This window comes from Phalangium opilio, unplaced genomic scaffold (assembly GCF_054372755.1).
Source record: "Phalangium opilio isolate 3A_F unplaced genomic scaffold, DU_Popi_V2 ptg000344l_1, whole genome shotgun sequence".
In the NCBI taxonomy this organism is placed as follows: Eukaryota; Metazoa; Arthropoda; class Arachnida; order Opiliones; family Phalangiidae; genus Phalangium; species Phalangium opilio.
The window spans coordinates 3,338,273-3,359,099 of record NW_028324227.1 but is presented as its reverse complement, the minus strand read 5'-3'; the positions used below and the strand labels follow the sequence as shown (position 1 = coordinate 3,359,099).

The following is a 20,827-nucleotide window of genomic DNA, read 5'->3' as shown; positions in this document are numbered from 1 at the left end:
CATGGCATGGCATGTACGCGAGATAGCGAAGCGACGCGCGTTTCTCTTCTGTTCTTCTATAGCTCGTTAATTCCAGTCGATCGTTTATCAACGCTTCGTTATTGGAGCTGATATCTATTTTGTATTCGCTCCGCGTATTATAAGTCCTTTCAAAAAAGAGCGTGCGATTGTTAGAGCGGGAGAAAAGGAGCCCCCCCCCCCTCTCTCTTTCTATGTCTTTAATTTTAATGAAATATTTTGACTGCCCCTTTAAAGAAAAAAATGCTCAACGTTTAATAGATTGATTAGGTTGCCTTCTCGACTACGGCGTATCCGTTTATATCTGAAACCGAATCTTGTTTTTTCGAATTATAAGTCGACAGACGAGCGAGCATTTGAATGATTACTTTTACCGAACGGAGAAATTACCTATTTATTTTTTTCCACTTGCCTTTATATTTATACCATTGCAAAGAAAGTAAGAAAATCCCCCCTCTAATTCCCCATGTAACGTAGTTCAAATCAATTTTGCGTGTTTTGACCCACTGATTTACTGAGTAAAGTGTTTTTTTTTTTATTCTACCTAATATATCGTCTACCATGGAATACCGTGGTGGTTTTTCAAGACGAATTTTGGTTTGTGACAGTTTTATAAGTACCCTAGAAATGTCCACGGTTATTTGAATTTTCTATGGAGCATTGATTTAACCCCTGAAACATTTTTTTCGCGTTGGTTCTTCTTTGTGAAGGAGCATTTCATCGTGATTCCAGACGTTTTATATTATACTGAAGAAGAACACGGAGAAGGGAATGTTTTAGGGCGAGGAAACTCGCGCTGGGTAAGTCATTAATCTAACGCAATTATAAGAACTTGTCAGTTCATCTAACGTCAGCAAAGAATCGGGTCACGTGCCAAGTATAACGGAAGAAAGGGGAAAATGACAGACAAACTATTTTTGGCTTTCTCTCTGATCTCAAAGCTTAAACCCGCCGGGATAGACAGGGAAAGTGACTGAGATAAGAAACCGTTTTACACCGTATACTTTGCGGATTGTAAATATTGCTCTTGGTACAAGTTTATTCTCATATGATTTTTATTTTTTCCTAATACCATAAGTAGATAAGAACCCCCTTCTTATCTACTTATGCTAATACGATTCCTGCCTTATGTAGTTGGAGACCGTAACATTTTTTTTAAGAAGTGACAATGTCCGTCTCCATCATTTTCATCTTAATAATTACCCTAAGCCCTATAATAAACTCTAGCTCTAAAATCGATTGATTTTATCATTCTATAATCTACTTTTATTTCTAAAAACTGAACGGTGAACAGTACGAATCAAATTGAAATTCGGCGGGGAAGTTAGACGTTTTGGGCTTTATGTGTAATGCCATTTCGGTTGTTTTCGTTGGAAGTGTCGCCATCTACGCTACCGGAAAAGCAGCCATTGTTTCCGGTTCTTATCGTTATCGGGTGCATAACAGGGGGCGCGCGAGTAAAGTGACGGAAGCCAGGACTACGTCAGAAATTCAGAATTATAATTAATTCTTAGAAGAGCGGGTCTTAACGTCGGCTCGCTTTTAAACATGACTAATTAAGTAATTTCTTAATGATGAACCACATTTTATGGAAAGAAAGTAAGCGCGTTACTACGCGTTGTCAGGTTTTGACGTAGTTGATCTCCCTGTGGTCTAAATGTCACAATTGCAAAAAGTAACTCTTTCGCTGCATCAAACGCTAAGCCTTTCACCCCAAATCAAGTTCAACAACGCTAGGAATATTTTGCTAGGCCTTAGGCCTAGTGTGTGATTCAAATGACATTATTAAGGTTTCGAGCCAGTTTTCTTCTTCTTCATTTAATATTATTAGTCTCCGCGCTTCATCAATGCCGCGCTCTTGTTTATACGGACCAATTTGTTATCCACGTAAAAGGTGGGCGAGCGGTGGCCCAAGAACTTGCCAAGAAACATGGGTACACTTATCTTGGAGAGGTATGTCTCAATTTATTCACTTTATTAGCATTAAAACCTATCTCTACGGGCTGCGGGCTGCGGCATACGGTACTTTGTATCCTTAGAAACCAAACCCATGGGGTTTTATGGTACTGATTACTAATCTGATAAGTCTAAGATATGCCCTTGGAATATTAAGTCCCATTGTAAGACAAATGGAAATGTTTCGGGTAGCTTGTACTAAATGCCATTAATTTTTCATCATAATAATAATTAGATTTGTGAAAGGATGTTTAGACAAAATTTATACGCTGACGCACTATATAAGGTTTTATTGACACTCAATTGAAGTCAAGTTCCTTTTATGTAGATAGTTAAACCAAGATGTTCTAAAATGTATATAGATCAGATTAACCATATGTAAATCAAATTTCCATAATTCTAACTTAGTGCCCTTGGTGGTAATGTTACACAACTACGCGTAGCTAGATTTGGATCTCATTTCTGTATAAAATAGATTAGAGTATAATAGCAAAAACATTTCTTCAAATTAAAACATCAATGACAAATTAGAAAGTATTGAAAAGGAAGGAAATCAATAATATGATATCAGTTCATAGGAAACACATACGATTTCTTATCAGTGGAAATAATTAATAATGCAAACAGATTCCCTTTCTTATAAGTATTTATGTAGCAATATCCTATTACAGTTAAGGTCAGATTTTCATAATTAGTTAGAAGTGTTTGTGTTCCAATCTTGTAGTATTTTTTTGGATAAACTTTTAGACACCTTGTGAATTATTATCAGGTTTATGACAAATATCTCAACAATAATTAGAAATCCCTTTTGAATTTTTTTATGTCAAGTGCTTTCTTCTTAGGTTAATCTTTCTGTATCAGTTCAAGAGATTTGAGTGTTGTTAGTTGAAGGCAGTTTAAAGCGCATGTTTTTGATCATTACATCACCCCTAAAATATCTGATGTTTGGATAAAAATGGAGGTTTTAATCTTGCCATTGAGGTCATCCTCAATTAATTTGGAGTTTAGTAAAATGTACAAGTATATGCAGGCATCAATTAGTATGAAAATTGTAGAAAACCCAATTATTTCTGGTTGCAACCTTTTTTTATTATTCGGTAAATGTATTAAAACAGGTGGTTGGGGTTTTTTTTTAGGTTAGTAACATATTTACAACGTAAAAATATCTCTTTTGTAGAATCTGATGATATTGATACCTTTTATCAAAAATATTGTACGCCTCACTAAGTTTTAACGTTCTATAATTATTTTTACGCTAGGTACACGCGTTAGATATAGCTTATCATAAATTTAAATGTTAAATTTTCATTGTTTTGTCATGAAACTCGTTAATAGGCAATTTATGTAAAAGGGTCACATTTACATTTTAATCACTGAAGCATATAGTACATCTATATAGCCATTGAGTGCAATAGTTTGCCCCACAATTTCCGTTGAAAAAAAAACGCTTAGTTTTCTAAAGAATTAAGCCTTAATCTAATCATTTCAAAAAATAAATAAAGTTCCAGAAACCTTTTTAGGCTTTGTTGAAGAAGCTATTAGCTAGAGCACCATAATAGAGATTTAAAGGAAAAGTACAGATAACATAACATCATACATTAAAAGAACGGTCTTTTTCTAAGTATAAAAGGAAAAATATTAGAAAAAAAATAATTCGGATTTAGTCTAAAAACGTAGACTGCTTTGCCGCCATTGGTTTAGTGGCGTCTGCTAAATCGAACCACTTGCCAATTCAACCAATCCCGTCGGGCTAAGTGGTTCGATTTAGCACACGCCACTAAACCATTGGCAGCGCAGTAGTCCTTGTTTTTACAAGTAACAAAATACAAATTATTTTGTAATAAGAGATCGTGTATTTTTTTACATATATTTTTCCTTTAATATTTAGAAAAAGACCCTTCTTTTAATGTATAATGTTACGTTACCTGAACTTTTCCTTGAAATGAAAATTGGTTGCTGAATTTTAAATTTTGAAACTCTAAACATCTAATTATTCTGATACTTGATTTTAAAAAGATTAAGAATTTAAAGGGTTTTTGACATAAATTTAAACCAGATTCTTGATGGTTACCATCATCTAATACACCATAAAATAAGTAAACGTTCGGCGGAACTTAGTGAACATGAAGCTATAAAATTATCTGAAGAACCGGAGGTAATTTTCAATGAACGAAAATAAAATCCAACAGTGAAAGAAATTCTTAAAATCGCGGTGTTCAATTTAGGTAACGTGGTTTTCTCAACAAATACTAAAGAAACGTGTTAAAAGAGAACACCGTCGAATTGTTAGAATACCAGAAGTAACCTTTAGCGATCCCTTATGGCCAAAAATGTGGTACTTGGTATGTTTCATTTGAATACCATTGCCCAAGTAGGATAATTTGATAGAATTTGCCTGATTTGGGTTTATTAAACTACAGAATCGGGGGAAAGAGTTGGATATGAATATAGAAAGCGTCTGGAAGCAAGGCGTGAGTGGAAAAGGTGTTGTAGTGACAATTTTGGACGATGGTTTAGAAAAAGATCACCCTGATATTGCTCAAAATTATGTACGTTAATTTTTTTTTTTCATGTGTTGAGGGAACTAGTCTTATGAAAAACACATCTGCAAGAATAGTTATCAGGGTTCATACAAACCTGGAAAACAGAGAAAACGCGGCGAAATTTAGAATTGTTAGTTAAACCCAGGGAAATCAGAGAAGTTTGTAAGATTTGAGTAACTTTGCAAACAAGGGCCGGGTAATTAAAAAAATGTTCTTTAACTTTGGAGGCTCATAACTCTGGTTCTATTAGAGGTACGGGGATGTCCTTTGAGTATGATATAGTCCTATCTGTCCCCTTTCCAATGATACTAAGTACTTGGGGTTACAGCAAACAGGGGCCGAGTAATTACGATAAATGTTTAACAATCTCTTCATTGGATACTCCATATATGGGTAAAAACCTGGAAATCTCAGGGAAATTCGTTTTCCATAAGTTGTATGAACCCTGGTTATATACTTTAATCCGTAAGAAAATAAATACTACATAATGACGTGGTATAAGTTTTCGTTCAATTGTTGAACTTATTTTGTAGCTGGTTTATCATAAGACACTTCCTTTAAATTAACTTAAAGGAGATTTCCAGAGTGTTGCAAACCTCTTCGTACCATACCCACACACTGACCATCCAATCTACCTATTAGTTCCGCTAGCTTCATCCTTTGCGAAAGGGGTATACAAGGGGGGGTTGCGTGAACTCTCTGGAATCTCCTTTATAAAGTCTATACTATAGAGAAGGACAGTCAATCTTTAAATCTTCATCTTTGAATTTTATTTAAATAAAACCAGGATCCAAAGGCTAGTTTTGATGTGAACAATCATGATGAGAATCCTGAACCTAGATATGACGCCATAGATTCTAACAGGTTTCTGTCAATTTCCTTATAATTCAAAAAAAAAAAAAAAAATCTTACAAGACCCGCTTCGGTCCGGTCCGGTCCGGCGATATACCTGTATTTTAAAATTTTCTTAAAACATTTTTCTGTGATTTATACTTTATAGACACGGAACGAGGTGCGCGGGTGAAGTTGCTGCAATTGCTAATAACAGTTTTTGCGCCGTAGGCGTAGCTTTTGAAGCATCAGTTGGAGGTAAATGTCGATGTAGCCACAATTTCCTGTTACTATCCAAAAGGCTATCAAAAAAATTTGGATGATCCTAGTGACCTATTTTGTAAATTTATATATAAAAAAAAACAACCCCGGGATTAAGCTGTAACGCCACTTTTTATTCCTTGTAATTTTCCTGTTATATTGTAATTTGTTAAACGCACTTTCTTTCTTTTTTTTTAAATATTTACCCAACCATTTTATTTAGAAGCCATTTAGCATAATATTCAAATTATGCATATATACACTTTTATATGTTAATTAGCCTTATTCCTGATCAGCGCCACCTAACCATAGCGGCGACTTTGAGAACTACTGTAATCGGCAAGCCAATCAGATGTCGCTAAAATCAGGTGACGTCACTGACGGGCACTCTCGGGGTCTTACCAAAAATGACGTCACCAGATTTTATCGACATCTAGTTGGCTTGCCGATTACAGTAGTTCTCAAAGTCGCCGCTATGGTTAGGTGGCGCTGATCAGGAATAAGGCTAATTGGTATTTTTTTTTTTGGAGTTTTTATGTTATTATGTTTAAATATTCTATTGAAATTAATTTGTAAAGGGGTTCGAATGTTGGACGGAGACGTCACTGACGCGGTTGAAGCACAATCCTTAAGCTTAAATCCTAATCACATAGACATATACAGCGCTTCCTGGGGCCCTGATGATGACGGTAAAACTGTTGATGGGCCCGGAGAATTAGCTACAAAAGCTTTCAAAGAAGGAGTAGAAACTGTAGGTTATTTTTATTCAGCGTTAAGTTGAGTGACAGGGTGTTATATATTAGAACGTCTTGTTCATAATTCAATCTATAAAGGGACGTAATGGTCTAGGATCAATTTTTGTTTGGGCTTCCGGTAACGGTGGCCGAGAACATGACAATTGCAACTGTGATGGCTATACCAATTCCATTTGGACCCTTTCGATTAGCAGCGCTACCGAGAATGGTCTTGTTCCTTGGTACAGCGAAGCCTGTTCCTCTACTTTAGCTACTACTTATAGTAGCGGGTCTTCTGGAGAGAGACAAATTGTAAGAATTAAGAAAAAGATACCCTAGAAACAGAGATTCGCAAAGCTAGTTTTTGTACCAATTTAACAATCGACCTCTCTAAAGGTCACCACCGATTTGCACCATAAATGTACATTGGCACACACTGGAACTTCAGCGTCTGCGCCCTTAGCCGCTGGAATTTGCGCTCTAGCGTTGCAAGCAAAGTAATAAACCACGTACCCGCCTAAATTTTTTTTTAATTTTCTACAATAACTCCCCGAGGTCAACGTCATTAAATGTTCTTTGTGTATATCCGTGGTAGCAAAAACCTTACATGGCGGGATATGCAGCATATTGTTGTCAGAACAGCCCGACCTGATAATTTGCAAGCGAAAGATTGGAAAATAAATGGAGTCGGAAGAAATGGTTGGTATAATTATTATACGACAATTTATTTATTTTTTTTTTTTTTTTGTCCAGTAGACTTAAATTACAGGTGGATGGTTTTGAATTTTTCTTTTTTCTTTGTATATTTCAGTGAGTCATTCATTCGGTTACGGTTTGATGGACGCGGCGGCGATGGTCAATTTGGCCAGAAACTGGGTAACAGTTCCACCTCAGAAAGTTTGTGACGTCAGAGCAGAGAGCAGTGACAAGTAAATATATTATTTTTGTGTATAATGAATTTTGACAACTGGAGGAGTTTATATATAGATATAAAACATTTTGTTATACTTTTTTCGTTTCTCTAATAGAGTTATTCCAGCTAAAAGCCACGTAACCTTGAGCTTAACAGTTCATTGCGAACACGTTCTCTTCTTAGAACACGTACAATCTAAAATAACTCTCTCCACAGTTAAAAGGGGGGATGTTCATATTTATTTAACATCGCCAATGGGAACGAGGTACATTTTAACGTAACATTTAATTCGTGATAACTCAATTCTTTGAAACAATATTAATTTTGCTACAGAAACAATTAAAACTTTTAATTAATTAACAGGTCAAAATTATTAGCAATTCGACCTATGGATAGTTCCAGAGGCGGATTTATAGCATGGCCTTTCATGACTGTACATTCTTGGGGCGAAAATCCAAATGGTATTTGGCATTTGGAAGTTCATAACGAAGCCAGATATTACGGTAATACGCCTCCCTTAACTAAATGTTTTAAATTTAAAATTACGTTTTGTTATTGCATGCTTACTTATACACTTTTCGGGTTAATTTTTAATGGTGTTCTTTCTTTCTATCTATCTTTCTCCCATTTTCCTCTCCCCCCCTCTGTTGGTCCTTTTTCGAAACTAAAAAGCCTCTAATCACCCACCCATTTCCATTCTGGGTGAGTATAGTATCGTTAACTCGGAAAATAGTGCCTTAGATCCAGTGTTTCACTTCCTCTCTGCTACCACTGCTTAACGTTACACTTCCTGTCCCTCAGTGTTAATTAGGAGTTATAATGTTCAAACCCATTTTTTTTTACATTACATTATATTATATTACGTTAACTGTCCACACAAATTAGAGGCGTTAATTGGACCAATTATGTAGGTGATAATTGTTTTTTTAAGAAGTACAGTCCCTTTTTTCTAGAAATAATTCCTAGAGTTGTTTAAAATGAAAGTTAAAAGTGTATAGTTTTAGGGAACTCATTTTTAGTTGCATTATGAGAATTAGCGTAGCGTTAACGCACTTTTTAATTGGTTAAACTCGATTAATTTTGAAGGTCGAGCCTATTTAAAGGAATGGTCTTTAATCATGTACGGAACTGCGGAAAATCCCGACCGCCGTCATTCTTCAACTAGTAGCTTACCTCCTACAACGACAAATGCCCCTATTGTGACGCAAAACATTCCAAAGATTACACCTCCACCCCAAGTAAAATTCGAATACAGTCCTCCGCCACCACCTACTCGTTATCCTGTTCCCAGAATTAAAGGATACTCCTATAATAAGAAAATTGATGCCTTAACTAATAATGAGCAATCATCCGTTATGCCGTCCGATGAAAATAATAAATTAGGTCAGTTATGAACTTAATACTTAAAGGAAAAGTTCACTTAACATAACATTATACCTTAATAGAACGGCCCCTTTTTCTTAATATAAAAGGAAATAAAATGATCTCTTATTACAATATAATTAGTCTTAAAAACAATCAAAGACTACTGCGCCATCCGCCATTGGTTTAGGTGGCGTCTGCTAGCCTGAACCCCTTACCTCAATTCAACCAATCCCATTGGGGTAAGAAGTTCTGGCTAGCAGACGCCATTTTGTTTAATAGCGTCTGCTAGCCTGAATCCCCTTACCTCAATTCAACCAATCCCATTGGGGTAAGAGGTTCTGGCTAGCAGACGCCATTTTGTTTAATAACGTCTGCTAGCCTGAATCCCTTACCTCAATTCAACCAATCCCATTGGGGTAAGAGGTTCTGGGTAGCAGACGCCATTTTGTTTAATAACGTCTGCTAGCCTGAACCCTTACCTCAATTCAACCAATCCCATATGGATAAGAGGTTCTGGCTAGCAGACGCCACTAAACCAATGGCGGTTGGCGCGGTAGTCCTCGTTTTTAAGGCTAATTATATTGTAACAAGAGATCATTTATCGTTTTTTCATTATTTTTCCCTTTATATTTAGACAAAGGCCGTTCTTTTAAGGTATAATGTTACGTTACCTGAACTTTTTCTTTAATTTAGTCGGTTTTCTATTTGCAGGGACAAATAGTATAATGGGTTCACCGTCTCGCGGCGGCGGCTCTTCAGCGCACAGCGTGTTTCATTCCGGGAGCAATAGATCGATCGCTTGCGCCCATAAATCTGGGAAAGGACTGTGTTTAGGTTTGTGCCTCTTCCTACTCTTCATGGTGGAGGGTATTCTACTTTTGCCACCCACATCTGTCGCCGAGATAATTACGTATGGCATGGCTATCATCTAATAAAACAATTGTAACGGGACCAATCACGTAAATATATATATATATATAGTTCGCCAATCCAAAGTAACTGCGATTCGCTTAAAAAAACCAAAAAAACCAAAAAAAACCAAAAAAATTCAAGATGAACCATCGGATAAAATTTGCTTTTAAAAGTGAAACAATGTATGTTCGTTCGACTTACCATTCGGATTCGGATTCGGTAGAAAAAAAACCACCATAACTCATTTTTAATGCATTAAGGACGCGATTTAAATTAAAATCTTTATCAGATTTAGATTTAGTTCTAGTTTCGAGTAGAACTTGGTTTGGTTTTAATGAATGAAAAAAAATTCTCCGACAAAATTAAAATTAAAATTAATTAATACATTGCTGTATTAATTCAAAATGCTTTAAAACTTATTATAGCACGCGCTAATCGTCTGTCGCTTCGCTTTAGGGACCATATCAAAAATTATTCGCAGAAAACCCTCCCTTCTTCGTAATATAAGTGATTTTTATCCGCCTAATAGTTACGATAACAGTGAAGAATTATTTTATTTACTCCTTCGGGAGACGTAATAAAGGTTTTTTGCCTTTACACGTTGTTATAGGCACTCTGAAAAATAAATTTTATCATTATAATAAAAATTATAAAAGGAACACTATGAAACTGCCACACGCTTAAATATATATTATAATAAATAATAAAATAATATTAAAATTATAAATATATCCCGTAAGAAGAAGAAAAACACTTCAGACTACTATTTTAGCTGTTTTATTTTTAGGTTTAAAAAGACTAAGAGAGAGAGAAAAAATTAATATATTTTATTTTAAACTCTGGTACATTTACATTTACATTTACATTTTACGCAATAGCTTTATGTTAAAAATCAATCATCAATATTTATAGTATAGAAATCACTCGTAGACGTAAAACTATACTCGCAAAATACGAAGAAGCTAAGCTAAGCTAAGCTCGTCACGGAAGCAGCCTGGTTTTAAGGATGAATGGGTGGGGGGTGTTGCTAACTGTGGAACGACTTGGGTCCCCTGGTACGATAGAAATAGGGGAGAAATACTCGGAAACAATGGCGGGCGGTTTTTATCAGACGAATCAAGAGAGATCGCCCGCCCGCCATTTTTCCCCCCGTGTATTCCTCCCCCATTTTCTAGCGTCGCACTGGACCTGAGACGTTCCACAGTTATAGTGTTCTCCCCCCATCGTCCTTGCTGGTGTTAAGCCTACTTATGGTACAAAATAATATACGAAACCAATGAATTTATAGTCTTATTTCGTATTTTGCAAGTCGTTGATATAGGATTTAATTAAAGAACTAAGAGATGGTAGTGAAAAGTTAAATTTCCCCATTGTACAGTTAAACCATAATTAAACGCTGATAAACTTCCAATGGACATTCCATACAAACTGTAATTAATTAATTATGAAATGGGGGTACGTCACATTGTGCCAAAATAGTTTGGTGGAATTTCCAAAGTTAAAAATAAATTTAATATACCAAAGCTAAATAAATAAATAAATTAATTAATTAATTAACGAGACTTTAGGAGGAATAAGTGTTAAGTGTTTTCCAAATTAATTACAATTTACTAATTAAATTGGTATTTAAAATTTTTTAGATAATCAGGGGCTTTTTTGAATGAAAAATTAATTATCAACTATCCAAAATTAATAATTAATAATTAATCTAATTAGGGGTTTCATCATGTACAAAATTACTTCCATAAAAAAAAATATATTAATTGTAAATTTATTAAGTGTATTTTAAAAACTTCACAAACACTGCCTTTTCTGGGTTTAATTTTAATTTTTTATTAATATTTTCTACTTAAATTTTGATTTTAAATTAACAGTTATACGATTTTAAATAATTTTTTAATTTTTAATTACAGACCCCCCCTTCCCCCCCCCCATATAGAAACGTATTTTTAATCATTCCACCGACACATACGCATTTTAGTTATTCAAGGGAAATATTTTTGTTAGTAATAGTAATAGTAATAGTTATAATAATTATGATGATTTAGACGCAATTTATTGTAAAATTTCTTCCCCTTGGATTTTATAAATAATTTTTGGTTTATTAAGAAATGTGATATTCGTAGAACTAGATATTGTAGGAATCAAGTGGGATTGGGGGAAATTATGAGGGACAAATATATCCTGTAATTGGGTTGAGCTAGAGGTAATTAATTGTATCAATAAATTTAATTGTGGTATGATTATTAATTAAAAAGAATAATTGGGGGATGATCAATTAGATGCAATAATTAATAAGTTTTTGCTCAGTTTTAATTATAGAAAAGTGACGAGAAATAATCAGGATTGGTTTACTTATGAATGGGTTAGCTTGCAGTGTTGAATTGATTTATAGATTGTAAATAATTATTAGAAATTATTTATTGACAATTTGTTTATTTGTATGTATTGTTTTTATCCAAAGATTTTGCCTCATGAGGTGTGCTTTTATAGCTTTGTTATATATTTTTTTTTTAAACCATGTTTAAAAACCAAAATTTTCCGATCTTGAGGTAGGAATTCAATTTATTCATTCAACCATGAATATTGAACCTCTTCTTTTATTAGCGTGTGATATCGACGGCTGGCATAGGCCTTTTCACGTAACAAAGGGGGTAGGCAATCCTCTATATCGGGACATACGAGAGATGGAACGCAAAAGTTCTATCCCCTCCCTGTTTTTCCCTCTTGGTTACAAAGGGGGTAGGCAATCCTCTATATCGGGACATACGAGAGATGGGACGCGAAAGCTTTTCCTCCCTGTCTTTCCCTCTTGGTTACAAAGGGGGTAGGCAATCTATTGTAGCTTTGTAAACCTTGACAAAAAGGGGTCGGAAACTTTGCAGTCCCCTCCCCTATCATCAGTATTTTTTCTCCTCTAGCCAGTTTTTATCGTCAAATTCCCCGCCCCCCCCCGGTTCTTCCCCGTTCTTTGTCGTCGCTGAAACCGGTTAAGAATAAAGACACCCGGTTATTCATGGTTGAAATGAATAAATTATCACGGTAGATTTTCAGTATAAAATTTCGACGCTACTTTCGGAAATGCTAATGAAAATTTTCCACTTAAGTGGCGCTGCAGTAGCCTTAATGAAAAAAATTAGAAAACGTTACCTTTGACCCGGTCCCGTTGTTCACAGTCACAGTCTCGCTTCATCTATCGTAGTATGATGCTGTCTGATTTAAGATTCTTAACTGAAAACTTAAAAAAGTATCACCTTTGATTTTTATTTAAAACGGCTTAATTCTGCTTAGTTATTAATGATGTATAAACATTTTGTAATATAATAATTAATAAGGTAAGAAATATATTTAAAGAAATCAATCCACCTTAATTAAAATAAAACGATGTACATAAAAGTATTACAAATATATACAACAAAAAAAATCATCGTTTTAAACCTTCCGGTATTATGTAATATAATAATTATTATAATTATAAGAAATCAAGTATAATTTTCGGTGCTTACTTCCGTAAGAGAAAGAGATAAAGGGTCATATTTTAAGTTTTTGTAATTCATTAATTATTACAATAAAACTATATGGTTTGAATAATTCAGGGTTAGCATTCATCCTTTCCCCTTTGTTACGAAGCCACGTGGTTGTTGTAGGCGAAGTAGAACTGAACTGCTTTTGCGTGTAGGAATTATGCATTGAAATCGCTCCGCCCTAACTTCTAGAGTAGTTTAATTATTTCCCACGTGTGGTTTAAAAGACTTAAGCCCTTTTTTTATGTCACTCTTATAAAATCCCCAATTTAATCTCGATTCCGATGACTTCTTGGCTCTTGGCCTCGTAACATAACTCCACCACTGTTATACAAGAGTGGTGGCGGTAATGAACAGTTTGTAAGTTATTCGTGTTAGGCAAAGCTCTCCATTATCGGCTTGAAGAGACAGATAGTTGGGGGGTAAGGACCACTTCCCACCACCGACCGTCAGTAATGTCCTTATAGCGTGCCCAAACTCCATTATACCGCGAACAACCCCATTGATTCGATATGCTTTTGTATAGGGTCCCAGAATTAATTCGTTTTAGACCCCCCTGCTCCATCTCGCGGTAATTTGGATAAAGGGGCTCACCGTCATTTTAGCTTTGATTTTTCCCTTCTTGGCCCCTTAATACCCCTGACAAATTTAGCACTCGCCCCTCATTTAATTGGTAATTTAATCTCTTGACAAGAAGCGCGCTCATAATGGTCTTCTTTCTTTAACGTCTCTATCTCTCACCCACTTAAATATAATACCGTTTCATCCTTAACGGTGGTTGTAGCATAAGATACGTTCCATAAGTGTGACACTTCCTATACTTCGCAATGCTTGAGACTTACTGAGAGCTAGTTCGAGAGCGACAAGCGAGAATTGAATACAGTCCATCTTCCTATTTAGTCTGTATTAAGCCTTTGACAGTGCCTCACCAGGCATCGTTTTACCTCGAATCTATGACCTACGTCACTTCATGACAAGCTCCAGTTTGTAACCAGTGACAAACTTATGGAACATATCTTATGTACTTACGGTTATAGGGTACGCTTTTGCGGCTTTGGGGCGTAATTATTTTTCTAGACGGTCTTTAATGATAGTAATCTAAAAATAACTTACTTTCGCCTTTTTTTTTTTGAACAGAATGTCCTGAGGGATCTCACCTACTGGAGGGGCTTTGTTTCACAGAGTGTCCTGATGGATACTATCAATTTGTTTCTCACCCTGTTATCCAAGTACTTACTCGACGAGAGGTTCCTGAAGTACACGTTCACCATCCTAAAGATCCTTACCCGAACGTGGAAGAGACCAATGTCACCTTGAACTCTGTTAGCGTTTGTCGCGCGTGCCACTATTCCTGCCAATCCTGTAAAGGACCCAACGATGACAATTGCCTATCTTGTCATCTGGACTCTGAATTGCAAAAGGGTTATTGTTACCCCACCAGTCTGGTAGGCAAGTTAGAAGAAGCCGAGGCGAGAAGTAGGAGTCTCGGTTTAGTGGCTAAGATTGTTTGTCCCTTGGCTATTCTTTTAGCCTTGTATCTTGTCTATAAGTGTTGTAAACGTAAAGATAGAGATAAAGTAGATTATGGGGGAGCTACTTACACAAGTGTCCGCGCAAAGGACACCGCGAATGGTACTAACGGTCTTGGACGACGGGGTTTACTTAGTAAAGACGGAATAAACATACCAGATAGTGAGGATGATTACTGAGGCATAATTCTTATTATTCTTATCTGGATACATTTCAGAGTACACTTAGTTATGAGAAAGATAATGTCAGTTTGTCTTTGATCTCTTTAGTTTTTTTTCTTTCTTACGCCGCAGGGTATTTATTTGCAACCAAATTTTAGCCATTTGATTAGATTAGGTAACTCATCTCCTTGAAGAAGTAGAACTAGTGATAATTACTTATCTCGATTCGTGAGATTTTTGTTTGTATTAATATTATTAAGGAGCTTTTACGTAATTTTAACTTGATGATGAATTTGTCTAGTACAATTCTTACATAGCCTTATACTCGGATAATTAGCCTGATTTTAATGAAGGATTTCTATAGTATTATACTTAAATTATTTTCGAGATTAACCTGAACTTTTCTTAGCCGCCGCGTAGTTCAGTTTTGAAAGCTGGAATTATAAACTTAGAAGGGATTATCTTGCAAAGTTTGAATGATTGAGACGCTTTTTAAAGTACTTAGTGTGAACCTAGCTTTATATTTTCTTCAGACGTTGATTAATTTAATTTAATTTTTGTTCATACTTAATCTGAAGTTAAGCTTAAGCTTTATACAGTACCATAACGGTACGTACTAATTTTACACTAGATACGTAAGTCTAAAGTGCCTTGTCTTTGCGAACGTTGCCTTAACTCGGCCATATAACTTTGAAATATTTTAACATAAAATTGGCAAGATTTAAAAACCTAAAAAAATATACCCTATAATTGAGATTAGTATCTGTTAGCAATAATATATTTAATTAATTTAATTGACAGTTTTTATTTCTCGGAAAACGGGTTACTTAATTAACTACCCATCACTTAATATAAGTTTACACGAATTAAGCCGTACGATAAGGCATAAAATATTTTTAAATTTTACTTAAACCAAGATAAAATTGTTCTGTCCATATGATATACAATCCTCGCACAGTAATTTAGTAAAGTTCAAGTATTTTTTTAGCAAGTAAGAAATGTAGTTAAGAAAATGGAGTTCTTGAAAAATAAAGCAATATTTTTATTCTGGAAAGAAAACTGCATCTTCTTTCTCGGAAAGCGAGTGAAGAAGACACAACTGAATAACAATAAGGGCGAGGGTAAAAGAATTGCTTATCGTTTGATACAAATCTGTCCGACAAAAGTCATTTCCGTCCCGAATAACTTAGATAACCGCCTCCCGAATGTCCTAGCTCTTCTCGGGAGTGTACCACGCTCGCCCATCGTCTGGGTGCCACGCGTCTCCTTTCAACCTCTCTTCTTCCCTTTCTTCCCCAGCACGCTCCCCTGGTTTCCGGTCGCGGGTTGCAATTACCGCCAAATCGCAACATTAGCCCTGGCACGCGCCTCTGGTAACCGGCTTTGGCGAAAATAATTGAGAGACCGGACGATTGCCATCCTGTTTCCCCTGCCCTCACCTTCCCAGTGTAGTTGAATCAGTGTGTTACTAGAAACGGTATAAAAATAAGGAATAAGGACATACAGATTTGTTACTGTCAGGAAAGGTTTTCATTTAGGGTGTGTTGACGTGATTGAACCCGGGCGGTTTCTGATTAACTGGGAATTATCAGTCCAGGCTAAATTTTGCTAGTTTCAAGTCTCTCTTCGTCGTTTAGTAAATAAACGGTCGGATACTTGTTGCGAAATCATGTACACTTACCGCGCAAAACTACTAAAAGTATTGTTTTCATATTTTTCGCAAAAGAGACCAGATAAAGTCTTATATCTCAAAGGTTTATCATCACTTCATTTTTGACAGAAAGGGCCTGACAGCACTGGAGTCTGTGGGGGAATAGCAAAACCGACTTTAATTAAGAAAATTAACATTTAATTGTAATATATTTTCGTAAAAAGCGTCTCTCTCAAATCTAAACGCCGAAGATCGAGTGGCTAACCCCTCGAAATTAAGAAAATAATTAGTGGAAGGAATGCTGTTAGACAAGTTTTCTCTGCCGTTTTAAGTCCATACCCCTTCTTGATCTAGGAAAAAAATTGTTAACGATTTTTAAAGAATCTTAAAATTACGTAATGTAATATAATCCCAGATCGCCTATCGTTTCGAGCCCCTTGTTTCTCTTTTTCTGCCTCACAAATAACGTACTGTGGCAAACTTCTACTAACAAGGTCTCTCTCTCTCTCTCCTTTCTCTTCACTCTCTCAACATCATTAGTTGTGATTAAGTCTATCTCGACGATGCGGTTTTTACGCGCACCCGTCAACTGATTAGGCTTAGCTAGGCATGTACACGGTATACAGTGCCTTCCAGATACCTCAATTTCTTCTTTCCCGTATTATTATATATTGAACCATGCGGAGAAAAAGCTTTTGTATCAAAAACGGAAAAGGTTGTGATGAAAAGAATGGATTTGATACGATACGATGCTATGATATTCTATTGTGAATTGTTATCGGGAGCCATCCCCAATCTGATCTCTTTTATCCCTTATTATATCTATCAAATAAAACTCGTAAGTTTTGGTAGGTGGTGCTTATTACACGTCGTGTCGTGTCGTATAACTAAAACCGGATGCGGAAGTAAATGGTGTAATCGCGGATTAGAAGGTCGGAAGTGAGGATATGCTATCCTAGAAATCTAACTAGTATTTTCATCTGTTTAAAATAATGTATCATCCTCAGAAAATAATCATAACCAATCCTTTAATTTTAAATATTTAAATACACATTTCCTAAAGAAGGTAATGAGATCAGATCAGATAGATTGAACTTTGAATCTGTGACTTATCTCTTTTGAAAAATCTAATTTTAGTAAAATAAGGTACTTTTAAAGGACTGGCATATATTTTTTATATTTATATCCAAACACATGCAAATTTATTGCAAATTGAATTTCTACAAATAAGGATTTATACATTTTATAGTAGCCCCCTTTTCATTCTAAGCATTTTTTAAAAAAAATCTTGAATTATGATGAAAACCTAATTCGAATTTATGTTTGTTAACTTATCACTCAAATATTCTAACTTATATATATATTTCATATCAAAAAAAAGCGGCTATATTTTTTGAAGTATTCACGAAAAATATAAAAATATGAGATTTGCCCGTGGAAAATTTATATATATATAAAATAATGGTTTTTCTCTTTTCTATCTTTTATGTATGTATGTATATGTATGTATATATATATGAAAGGGGAGCAAACTTGAATAGCGAATAGAATCCCGACTCTTCTCTATAGGTATTTTGTCATACTCTCTCAAGCCATTAAAATATAAAAATCTGAATTTAAAATTTTTGCCCGAAGACCGGGGCGTTTCTCTTTGAAGAAGAGGTTAGGATGGTTTTTAAAGCGCACCGTCATATAACCCTCCACGCGAATTCAAATTACCAAAGCACATACGATGCGACGTATTTTTCTATATCAATTCCTTCGGAGCAAAGCCATTTTAAGTGAAAATGTTTCCGAAATCACCACAACATCATTTGGGTAGTATTTTGAATATGAAATACATGTATGTCCCCGTAAAGAATTCATTGGGACGTTTAGAGAAAGGTTACTAAACCGAATCACATACGCGATAAATAGTTCCCTCATCATTACTCTATTAGCGCTGCTTAACTATTTGCCAAGGCGCATGCGTTTGTGCGTTTTTGTCCCACGTCAAGACAATCGAGGTTTGTGGGTTGATTGCTGAGGATTTGGTACCAAACAGTTATAGAATTTACCCTAGTACGGTGCGATACCCATCTGAAGTTTGATGAGCAGGAGAGCAAACAAAAAGGGTTAACCTGGGAAGAATCATATTACGTAACTAAAGTATTAAGAGAAGATACAGAGTGCCATCCTTCTTCCATTATCCCCTTCTGCGGGAACTTGGGTATCTTCCCAACTAACCAACCAACATTTATAATTCTTCTTAGTTAAAACGTAACGGCATCAAAGGAAGCCACAAGCAGATTGGTCTAACAAATTTCTTCCTTATATTTTCACTCACTTTTGTGACTTATACCGACAGACTTTTACATCAATTTTATAAACCACGAAAAGATAGAAAGCGATCCTTCCATTTGAAGTAAACTTGGAAACGGGTGCCCTTTTCAATGGATATAGAGACCGTGTTTATTTTATTTGATGACTAGAGAGCCTTCTAATAGCCGGGATCATATTCCCTTCTTTATGAAAAAAAAACCTCCTATATTCTTGCTCCTTACAATGTTGACACTTTCTCCCTTAGTCCACACTCCCCAGGTCAGGACGGATTCGCCAGATAATTTTCGACCATATTTTTGCATAAGAAGAGCCTAAGTACCGCGTGCTTCTTTACGTAGTAATACCGTTCGTAGTATTAATATAAGAACATAACCCCAAGCTCCTCTTTCCCAATTTCCGTGAATACCGGCTGGCTGAATTGAAATTGCATATTTATTTCGAAATTGGGGATAGAGGAAGCGAATAAACCGAAGTAAATGAGCGCAGACTTGTTATAGATTTAACTGAACTTGTACTCAAAATGTCAGACGAAATGTTGTTTGCTTTTTTCGCGTTTTTTGCAGGCAGCCATTATCAAAAATGGCCGCCAATAAGAACAGATTCTGCATTATTCTTGAAACTAACGCTCGATCAGGGAGTATCGACACTTATTTAAAGTTATTTTACTTTCACTTTTAAAGATGAACTTTAATAGTTACAGTACTTTAAGAAAAAAATCCCATTTACCACAGAAGAAAAAGTCCTTCGTATATAAAAAAAATACCCTTTTAGGTAATCGAAAATTTTATCCATTAAAATTCGAAGAGTTTCTAATCAAAATTGGAGCTGTTTTTTGATATTTTCTTTTAAAGTTTTCATCATCCTCCCCTTTTTTCCGGAAAGGGATGGATAAATAGAGGGGAGGAGATAAATTTTCTTGAAAGAAACATTTCTAAGCTGATTAAGTGGCAGAAAGGCTTCGGGGTAAGGTCTACTGAATAGGGGTAGGGGTGCTGAAATCTTTTTTCTTCTTCTTCTTTTAATTCCCACTTCAGGGACAAAAGGAAAGTGAAATCGAGTGTGCTTTATTCCCCTCCTCTCAGTTTTTACACCAAATTTCTTCCCCTTACGTTGGCTTCTTTCCTAAAAGTCAAATAGAGAAACATTTAATGATGAGAGATTTTTTTTTACTCCAAATTTCTTTTGCTTAATCTATTCTTTTGTTAAAAGAAACAGGAGAGAGGGGACTGCGTGGAAATATTTAAATTTTTATTAAATACACCTTGGGATTTCCTTGACTTGACTGTAAGCTCACGAACCCATGGAATCTCATACGTTTTAAATAATTTTATAGCGCTGAAAAGTTTTTATTCGCAAAAGAAATATTTTTATTTTAAATGTTTTCTTTTATTTCTTTTTTCGTTGTAAAACAAACGCAATTTTTAAGGAAGATAGTTACGAAGGTCCTTAAGATAAAAGCTGAATTAATTTTACAAAACTTTCACGGCTGGGCTTAAAGAATGAACCTTAGTACAAGCGGCGGTAAAAACATTTCAACAAGATGGTTAAGGTGTATATAAGAAAGGGTTAACTATAGTGTATTTCCTAAGATACTGTCTAACGTTTTTCAATTAACCCGATATCTTGGAAAGTAGGTTTTATAGTAAATAATTGACCAACGCAATTAAATATTTAAAATACCCATAATTATATTAGGGAATCGATTTAAAAAACATTTGTAAACTATAAGTTTATAAGATATGTTGTATGATAAGTTTGACGCTGCCTATACTTCGTCATGCTAGAGACTTACTGAGAGCTAGTTCGAAAACGACGCGAGAATTGACTACACTCGGTTTTGCAGTCCATCTTCCTATTTAGTCAGCGCCTCACCAGGCGTCGCTTTACCTCGAATCTATGACCTACGTCACTTCATGACAAACTCTCAGTAACCTTTGCTTTAGACCGTTTCATTTTAGTTTGTCAATACGACTACCAACAACCAATTAAATCTTAATAGTTTCCCCAAAAATTATTTTATGGAAACTAAAACAGCGTTGAATTTTTGCATTTTTAAGCGCCTCGAGATATTATCTATTTTTCAAACTGGCTTCAACGTAAATATAG

At 35.3% G+C, this 20,827-nt stretch overlaps 1 protein-coding gene across 2 annotated transcripts; it reads left to right on the top strand.

Annotated features, from left to right (window-relative positions):
- The first annotated feature begins 1,329 nt into the window (after window positions 1-1,329).
- On the top strand, window positions 1,330-15,761 carry LOC149610106 (proprotein convertase subtilisin/kexin type 4-like). 2 transcript variants are annotated; one of them, XM_089859786.1, is made up of 17 exons: window positions 1,330-1,971; window positions 4,031-4,129; window positions 4,200-4,316; window positions 4,395-4,523; window positions 5,305-5,381; window positions 5,518-5,606; window positions 6,188-6,360; window positions 6,443-6,655; window positions 6,740-6,840; window positions 6,939-7,042; window positions 7,155-7,272; window positions 7,372-7,521; window positions 7,620-7,759; window positions 7,929-7,958; window positions 8,343-8,639; window positions 9,333-9,455; window positions 14,195-15,761. In XM_089859786.1, the coding sequence occupies exons 1-17, from the start codon at window positions 1,795-1,797 to the stop codon at window positions 14,764-14,766; spliced, it is 2,709 nt and encodes a 902-aa protein (XP_089715912.1). In that variant the 5' UTR covers window positions 1,330-1,794; the 3' UTR covers window positions 14,767-15,761. The 2 variants fall into 2 exon arrangements, with proteins under 2 accessions (XP_089715912.1, XP_089715913.1); XM_089859787.1 differs by lacking the exon at window positions 7,929-7,958 and having other exon boundaries at window positions 1,333-1,971; window positions 8,343-8,640; window positions 9,331-9,455.
- Window positions 15,762-20,827: the final 5,066 nt, after the last annotated feature.